The 9,697-nt window shown below is 35.8% G+C and overlaps 1 protein-coding gene across 1 annotated transcript in view; it reads right to left on the bottom strand.

The window, feature by feature from the left end:
* Nucleotides 1-264: 264 nt before the first annotated feature.
* Nucleotides 265-9,697, bottom strand: part of THAP9 (THAP domain containing 9) — a 23,349-nt gene continuing 13,916 nt past the window's right edge. Inside the window, 5 exon segments of the mRNA XM_088791712.1 lie at nucleotides 265-2,884; nucleotides 2,886-3,079; nucleotides 3,082-3,869; nucleotides 3,871-4,195; nucleotides 4,706-5,190. Coding sequence (XP_088647838.1) covers nucleotides 2,714-2,884; nucleotides 2,886-3,079; nucleotides 3,082-3,869; nucleotides 3,871-4,195; nucleotides 4,706-5,190 — 1,963 coding nt within the window. The 3' untranslated portion in view covers nucleotides 265-2,713.

Here is a 9,697-nt window from a genome sequence, read left to right as displayed (position 1 = left end):
CTGACAATACCAAGTACTGGAGAGGAGCGACTGGAACTTTCACATATTCCTGGTTGAAATGCAGAGTGGTACAGTCACTTGTCAAAAGCAGTTCTGGCAGTTTGTAAAACATGCTTACCACATGACCCATTGTATGGATACAGCACATTTTTATTTATCTCTTCATCAGTTGGACATTTAAACATTTTCACTTTTTAGCTATTATAATGCCACTATAAAATTTCTGTACAAGTTTTTATGTGGACATACTTCATTTCTCTTGGGTATATATGCCTGTGACTAGAATTACTGGATCATATGGTAACTGTTTTACTTACCTTATGAAGTGTCAGGCTGTTTTCCAACGTGTCTTCCTTCCCACTAACAGGTTATGAGGGTTCCAATTTCTCTACATTCTTGTCAACACTTGTTATTATCTTTTTTATTAGAGCCATCCTAGTGTGAAGTGCCATCTCATTGTAGTTTTGATTTGCATTTCCCAGAGGGCTAATGATGTTGAATACTATATTCATGTGTTTATAGGCCCTTTATATACCTCCTTTTAAGAATGTCTACTCACAGTCTTTACCCATATTTCAAACTGGGTTTATTATTGAGTTATAGAATTTCTTTGTATAGTCTAGATACAACTCCTTTATCAGATAATATGATTTATAAAAATTTTCTCCCGTTCTGTGGGTTGTCTTACTTTCTTGATGGTGTCCTTTGAAGCACAGGTTTTTAACTTTGATGACATCCAGTTTATTTTTTGTTGCGTGTGCTTTTGGTGTCACAGCTAAGAAACTATCACCTAATCTAAGTCTCAAAGATTTACTCTCTTCTAAAAGTTTTATACTTTTATTTAGGGTTTTGACGCATTAAAATTAATACTTTTGCATGTGGCTATCCAGTTTTTCCAGCACTATTTGTTGAAAAGTAAGAAGGACAAATTTCTGATGGGAATGTTAATTTTCTTAAAAAAAAAAAAAAAAAAAGGGACAAAGGCGCTGAATAGAATCTATAAACTAAATTACCCTAATCAAATAATATAAAAAAATTTTCACTGTAAAGCATATCATATCAAGTAAACCTGGTATCAGACTTGGAACACTTTCACTAGGGCAAGAACAATTAACTGTGCTGAAGGCAGTGATGCAAACATTATTTTCAATATTTGTCCAAATCATCCAGCACTTAAATAATTCAAAACACTAATTTCTTAAAATATAGAATATATTAGTATATGAGTCAAATGTAACAACAGAAAATAAGACACTACAGATATGAACCCAGTTTTAAGTAAAGATCAGGTACAAAACTTGGGTTTATATAAGCAATAAGCTAAAAGTGGTGATTTACAAACAGGCTTCCTTTAAATAAGATTTATCTTGGTGCATCTAAAATCCTACTACAAACAAAACAAAAACCACAATATTCAGACGTCTCAGCAATCGCTCTTGTGTAAAATACAGTACAACTCTGGTTACATTTCAAAACTTCAGCCTTTGAGGTAGAATAGAAATGTATAAAAATAGACTAAGGTGAATTTCAATTCATGAAACAACTTTTATGTAGTCATTAATCTTTAACAATTTTCAGTTTTCATATTAAGATTATACTTTGTGAATATTCACTCAATGGCAAAAAGAGATGCTTGACACACTTGGGTGAATAATGTGCTTGTTTCTTTTATCCATTAAAATACTCCCATTTGTAAAAGTACATGTACCTATGATTTTTTATTTATCTTTTCAAATCCGGGTGTGAGAATGGAGAAAATTGCCCGTATTGTTTCCACCTTTAGATTATTTAAGCTCCTAAATTTCTGAAAAACTCTACATTAAGACCAGTTTTTTCATAACTATTGTCTCAATTGACCACCTTTTTCCAATTTATTACTCAAATACTATGAAATTCGTTTATTCATTCAACATATGAAATATGTTTCATTATTTTAGCCACCCTGCAAACACAAGTAGACTTCAGAAGAAGTTGGAATAAAGGCTTCTCATTCGCTGATGAGCACTGGACTCTTCGAATAGGAGTCAAGTAAGTGTGCATTCCATTATTCAAAAGTAGTATTTTGGTCTAGAGACAATGGATTGTGAAAATGATGTCACCTGTGTACTTCCTAGACTACATTCCCCAGTTTGGTTGCAGCACAAGGAACCATTTCATGGCTCATGTGTTTACCTTCTGCCTGATAAAGCATGGTGTTTCTATTTTAGGGCACTGTAAGCAAAGGGATTTTTGTGGTATTTGATATCTTAATTTAGCTTTAATTTTCAAACCACACCTTAACTTCCAACTAAAAATTATATTCAAGGTTTTATAGGTATTCTGTCCACATTCTTAAGAGCTGTAAACCAAAGAGCTCTTTTAGGGAATGTAGTCTGTCTATAAGAGCAGTCGATGTTTTGGTGACTCCTACCTGTTGTAGTTCTCTTGTTTTTAAAGTAGACTGAACAAGTTAAAAGTACGTCCAGTCACATTATTCAGTCTTAGTAAATTGAAAGACAGCACCTCTTAGCTAGTCTGCTTGGGTAACTGAAATGCTGCGAGCCATACCGAAGTTCGAACAGACTATATGATACGCCAGTGACAAATTCTAGTAAGTCAGAAATGCCAACTGGTCCATTGAGCAGAATGGTCAATTTATAAAATATGGTAAGTTGACTTTAAAATAAGTGTTGACCAATTAGTCTTAAAGTAAGTTTTAATATGTTTTGATCCCTCATTTGAATGGATATCCATCATTACTTAGCAGATGCCTGAATTTATTGGTATTAGCAAAACCTGGATATCTGTAATCCTGTAAAGGTAGCCAGTGTTTCCTTGACAAAGTTTTCATTTCAGTTCTTTCTGAATGGTGTTTTAAAGGGAAATGAGCTACATCTTTAGCTCTGAACTTTAAGAAAACAGACTATTATATCCTTTCGTAACTTTACAAAGTGATTGACGGCACACACTTCTCCATCAAAGAGATGCTCATCTAACTCTACAAAAAGATAAATATGCCCAGAAAGCTCACATAGTATTTTCTGTTGAAGATAAAATTCCCTCCATTTAGGAAGTCGTTCATTAACTGGCATTCTTGAAGGGTTCTTACAACTTGCTCACAAATATTTATGACTCGACATAAACTTTCTGAAGGGATATGCAAACCATTCTTCTTTTTAACACACAACAGTGACCCAATTTTAGAAGCTTTAAGATCTGTTGCATACAGTGCGCTGATGCAGTCCTCACAAGTTAAAAGAGCTGATAATTTATCGGTACTATAACCAGCACAATAGGTGAGATTCCACCTGTGATCTGACAGGTCTAGTAATGCCTCACTTAGCAAACAATTAGACCAGTCTTGGCAAGTATCCTCCTTGTGAAAAAGAGTCTTTATAACGCTGACACCATACTGATGTTGAACTGTCCAAAGGGCCAAGTCTGTCCGTCGAGCAATTGAAATGTCAAGGATGCTTGGTTCATTTTGAAACACTTCACCTTGTACTCTATATGTGGTCTCCAATTTATGGTAAGCTTTCTGGAATGCCATGCAGGTAGGGTTAGAACTGGTTGCTAATAACTGTCTAAGCATCTTCAGAAATAATTCCAGATGGTCTTGACTGAATTTGTAAGTCAGAAGATATGGAAAAGGCATCGCCTTTGGGAAAACATAATTTTGGTAGAGCCATTTTAAGCTCTCAGCATTGAGTAACAATTCTAGGAATCCTAGTTTTCGCTTACCTTTAATTATTTGATTATTGTTAGTGTCAGCTAATGTAACAAAAATAGTCTTGGCTTCAATTAACATGTGATTAATTTTATTAAAAGTTTCTGGCATTAGAGGTCCTTTATGTCCCTTTCCATAATAGTTCCTACTATTAAAAATGTCAGATATTGTTAAGTAAGCATATAAAATGGATGGTGCCAGTACAGTTTTGAAAAGGAGGCAGGCCTAATGACAGCAAGCATTCCAACGCGCTGGCCACGCCTTCACTGAAGAGTTGGGCAGCACAATTCATTTTCAGTACATGGTTTTTCAAATTTGCAAGTTTTCTTGGGATTCTTTTCATGTTTGATAATTCCTGTTCCTCTAGTGCTACAAACTCCATAAGGTGTTGCCAATGTGCTGTGCCATTAACAAACCGAATGCTTTGAAAATTCTGAAATGCACTTCTTAATCTAAGCAAGTGGCAAGAATCAAAGAAGTAGGCAATCTCTTTTTTTTTTTTTTAATTGGGGAAGGGAAACAGGACTTTATTGGGGAACACTGTGTATTTCCAGGCCTTTTTTTTCCAAGTCAAGTTGTTGTCCTTTTAATCTCAGTTGTGGAGGGTGCTGTTCAGCTTCAAGTTGTTGTTCTTTCAGTCTTAGTTGTGGAGGGCACAGCTCAGCTCCAGGTCCAGTTGCCGTTGCTAGTTGCAGGGGGCACAGCCCACCATCCCTTGCGGGAGTCGAACCGGCAACCTTGTGGTTGAGAGGATGCGCTCCAACCAACTGAGCCATCTGGGAGCTCAGCGGCAGCTCAGCTCAAGGTGCCGTGTTCAACCTTAGTTGCAGGGGGCAGAGCCCACCATCCCTTGCGGGACTCGAGGAGTTGAACTGGCAACCTTGTGGTTGAGAGCCCACTGGCCCATGTGGGAATCGAACCGGCAGCCTTCGGCATTAGGAGCATGGAGCTCTAACCGCCTGAGCCACCGGGCCGGCCCCAGAAGTAGGCAATCTTGACCAGAAGATGAAGGATGCTGAAATGTACACTTCATATCGTCTCCATCAATATGTATCCCCAATGCTTTTGCCATCTGAACACTTAGAGCTGTAGCAGCAGACGTAACAGCCACAACTGTGATCCCTATGTCACGCAGTTTGCCAACAGTCAGATGAAGCAGCTGAGCTTGCAAATATCCAGACACTCTGTTTACAAAAAAATAACCAACAGGTGTTTTCCAATGACCAGAAATACCCATTGCCATTAACAAAATAGTTTCTGAGGCGAGCGGCATTTCATCAGCGTCAAGTTTGCCAAGACCAAAGTCCATAAACCCTTGCAATTGGTGACTGGTGGGGTCCCACTGAAGCTGTTGCTTGAGAGATACATATTTTATGATCAGCGAACAATACTGATATAGCTGGTCTCCATGCTCTACTCTTTGTTTAAGAAAAGAAAAAATGTTGCTGTTGAAACCTGGACTGGATTTGCATTTGGATAACCATCTAGAAAATGTAAAAAAATGAAGAAAAAAACTCAAATGAAGAAATGTGAGAAAGGGGAAATGCCTTAAATGGTACTAAAGTAGTCTCAAATCCCTGTGGAAATAAAGCCAAGTATAAATAGCCAAGTTCTACAGACATTTTCAAGTAAATATTCCGAGTTAACTTAATATAGTAAGATAATAGGAAACTTAGAAACACAGAGTAGTATTCTAAGATGCAAGCATAACACAAAATAAATTTTCATTTCTCCTTCACTTCTTTAAAAAATATACAAATCAATTACCCAGTTTGTTCTAATTGATGTGTTTATAATTTAGATAAGAAACCAGTCTCACCTGTAAATTCACTGAAATGAGAAAATTGACGAATGGGAAGGGCACTGTGAACATCTAGTACACCTACCTCACTGTACAGTTAGGAAGCGGGTACAGAGGGGGAGGCTAAGCCCCTTGGCCAGTTCTGTGCTGCTAATTCTGCACAGACGTGAAATCCAGCTGTGCTGCTGCCCTGACCAGAGCTTTTCTCACTGCTCCTCAGGGCCTGAAAAGGGTGTCTGCCTCTGTTTGCTCCTACACAAAGTACCTGCACACTGTCTCAGGAGTTCTTGTAGAGTATCCCTGACCTTCCCAGACTGCTGATTTTTTCCTGTTGCTACTGGTGTGTATCTTCGGACTCCTCCTCACTCAGTGAATTTGTTCTTTCTAGTTTACTGTAGATCAGGAAAGGAAACAGTGAGATTTAATAATTGCCTAAAATAAGACTAAATGGATTCTGAGGTAGAGACTGAGGTGCTCATCTTAACTGAAATTTACTTTTGTAATTCAAATGACTTGGGGATTAAATTTCTGATTTGGGGGCTGTATTCTAGGTTTCCTGGACAGCTGACTTCTACTTAATTGAGATTTTAATGTACTTCCCCCTAAGTATTTCAGGACAGGGCTTTCCAACTATTTTGCTGTAACCAGTTAGATGTTTCATAAACTGAATTTACCCTTACTACCTGCCATGCGTGCACACACATACACACATGAAATTTAATGCTGATTATGGCCCACTAAATTGATTTTAAGATGCACTAATGGGTTTGGAAAACACAGTTGTAAGATGCAAAAGACATAATTTGACTAAGTAGCTTACAATCTACTTAAGAGACGAAAGTATTAATCGGTTGTTATAGTTTAAAATAGGGCAAAAGAGTAAGACAATGAGAAAATAGTACAGTGGCTCTCCAACAGGGTGCTATAGCCACTAGTATGTTGAAAACCTTTTCAAGTGTGTCAACAAAATTTTAATTGCTTAGAATTTATCCTTTTGCATTAGGATTCTCAAATGAACACCAAAGATGTTAACTGTGTTGCAATATGCAGTGAGTATGTGATAAAGCCACGTAATGCCTCTATGTAAAACTTTTCTTTTAAATAGGTTAAAAAAAAAAAAAAAGCTTATGTTCTGGTGAGCTTGATTTTTAAATGAAAATGTAAATGGTATCTTAATGTCCATAGCTACTGGAATGATGTTCTGACTATCAGGCAAAAAGGGATGTGTACTTGTTGATTTGCTTATAAAAGTTTTTATAATTGAGAGTAGAAATACCCAAATCATATTTGTGAGTTAGAACTGTAGGGAAGCGACTGATGACCCTCTGAAATCTTTTCCCTCGCCTCAAAATGAAAAAAAAAAATTCTGGGGGGAAAAAAATTCTGATTGAAAAAAAGAATTGTCAATTTTTACAAAATGAAACAATATAGAAAGGTACAAAAATGAAAGTAAAAATTACCATTGATATTTCAGGAACATTCTTTTTGTACACATACCTAAATATAATTTGTAAAAATCATACTGAATCTATTTTTCTTTACTAATAGTAATGTTATACAAAAATTTTACATATCCTTAACTGTTGACCTACAACAGCTTAAATGTGTACACAGTATACCACAGTATAGTTAAAACATAAATAATTTCACCAACCTGTATTGAAGGACATTTAGGCTGTTTCTATTTTTTAGACAATATAAACAGCACCACAGTGTGTTTGTGTACACACATACACATATACATATTTATGTCATTTATGCAGTTCCTAGGAGTAGGATGCAGAGGTAAATTTACTTACACATGTATTGGAATAAATGGACTTCACTTATATAAGAAATTAAAAATAAATTTTGGACCTCAGGTGCACTTAATTGGGTGGGTCAATTGAAAATTAATTCACATTCCTAAACTGTCCTTCAGAAAGTTTATACCAATCATAATTTGCATTCTCATCAACATGATTTTTAAATTGAACAACAGCTTAATTACGGAATGATTATAGGGAGTCATTTGGGTGGCTTAAAACTATCTGTGAAAAATATAGTGCTAAAGAGCCATAACACTGAGCTTAGTGGTTTTGTTTAATATTAGAAAAAGATTAGACTATTAGCTCCTCCCACTGTTCTGTTCACTTTTCAAGTAAAAAGTAGGAAGCTATACCTCATCTATAGAGGGGAAGCTAATTTACTAAATTGCAATGAATAAAAAAAATTGAAAATTAGAAACAGAAAATCTAAGATCATGCAAAATATCAGTATTATAATAAGGAAGACTGACGATGTTAATGACATCATTTCAAAGGATTTGTGAAAACAAACTACCTTAAAGACCGAAAGTACTGTAATTACAAGAAGCACAGCTCTGGGAAAAGTGCGGACATAAGGAATTCAAGGGAGAACTGAAAAAGTAACGTCACTACAGATTAGAGAGATGACAGTAGCCAAGAATTAGAGAAAGATAGTATAACAATTAGAGATTAGTGAGTGAGTGAGGTACCTGGCTAACTAAACCAAGGGTTTTTTAAAATGTTGTCTGTCATCACCTAATTGTTTGCCATGTAATTGTTTCTCCATCATCACAGAGGGAAAAAACAACAACTATTCACATTTTCTCCTTTCTCCCCAAACTTCTAATGCCCCTGCCCCAACTCTCAGCTGTTAACTTCATGTCTCTGAGAAAATAGAAGCAATCAGATAGAAACTCATTTTCTTACCACCAAATCTGTTAACCTTTTGAATGTGTATCTGCCTTTTTCCTGTTTCAATGCATGAATTTCCCCTGCTAATTAAGGCCCGAGCTCCCTCCACAATGGTGTTGGATGTTATCCTCCTGCAGTTATCCTTTCTCTGTATATCACCAATTTTCTTCTGTGCACTAGATCATTCCAATGTGTACATACACATAGTGAAATCATATCTGCCATCTCAGCAAACACCCTCCCCTCCATCTATGTTCCCTTCTACCTACAAGTGCATTTTTCTGCTCCCGTCACAGCAAAACTCCTTGAAAGACTCCATAATCACTGTCTCTTCTCATTCCACTTCAGCCATACTTACCTCTCTACCACTCTCCTGCAACTACTTTTGTCACGGTCATCAGTGACCTCCATCTTGCAAAATCCAGTGGTCAATTCTCTGTCTTCATCTTACTTGATGTCCTAGCAGCATTTGATATAGTGGACTACTATCTCCTTGAAATATTTTCTACCCTTGGTTTCCAGGCCATCACAATCTCCTGGTTTTATTCCTGCCTCACTGGCTACTCCTGATCAATAAATATTCACTGAATAAATGAATATTAAATATAATGATTATAAAGAACTAATACTTAAGCAGATATGTATTAAAATAGATACAGCTTTTTAAATGGGAAAATGAATGGAAATGTAATCAAATATGAACATGTTTGACAGGTCAGATTTTTAAGGATAAAAATCTAGGTACTTCTAATATATTGGAATAAGAGATGGCCATTAAAACAAAATTGTATTGATAGATAAATGTGTTTTTAAAAAGTATGAGGGAATATATACCAAACTGCTAACAGTGGTTATCTTGTAGGATTAGGAGAATGGAAGTAGTATAAGTGTTTTTCACTTTCTGGTATTTATATAGTCACATATTGTTTGAATGTTTTATAACAAACGTGTATTACTATCACATTAAATAAGGTACCTTAGTTTCAGACAAAGTACTCAAAGAAATCAGCAACATTTTAAGTACTAAAATTATAAATCTAAATAGATAATGTCAGAGCAAAGGTTACAAAATGCAAATGACATGAAAAGAAAAAAGATCAGTGTGCGCTGGAATTACCAGAAAAGATTTAATCCAAGAGTTGATGCAAAACTATAGGAAATAAAGAAAATCATGAAGGAAAAAAAAAAGATAGATCACATGGAATATCTCGCATAAACCATAGCGTAAAACCAGTACAGAGGACTTGACTAAAAAGACGTAGGAGAAGGAGTTATCAACATAGTGTCTATAAAAAAGGCTCTTGCACTTGGAAGTCCACACTGTTCCCCAATAAACTCCTGTACCCCTTCCCCAATAAAATCTTAAAAAAAAAAAAAAAATGGCTCTTGCTTAGCAGAAAGTAGACATTTATAAATAAGTATAATATCTAGCCTAAATGGTAAAATCATACACAAATGTTCATCTCAATATAAGAAACAGCAATTACAACC

The sequence above is a fragment of the Rhinolophus sinicus genome, chromosome 1, assembly GCF_057876585.1.
Source record: "Rhinolophus sinicus isolate RSI-liver-muscle chromosome 1, RSI-T2T, whole genome shotgun sequence".
Classification (NCBI taxonomy): Eukaryota; Metazoa; Chordata; class Mammalia; order Chiroptera; family Rhinolophidae; genus Rhinolophus; species Rhinolophus sinicus.
Note: the sequence above shows the minus strand (reverse complement) of the source record. Positions and strands in the feature narration are given on the sequence as shown.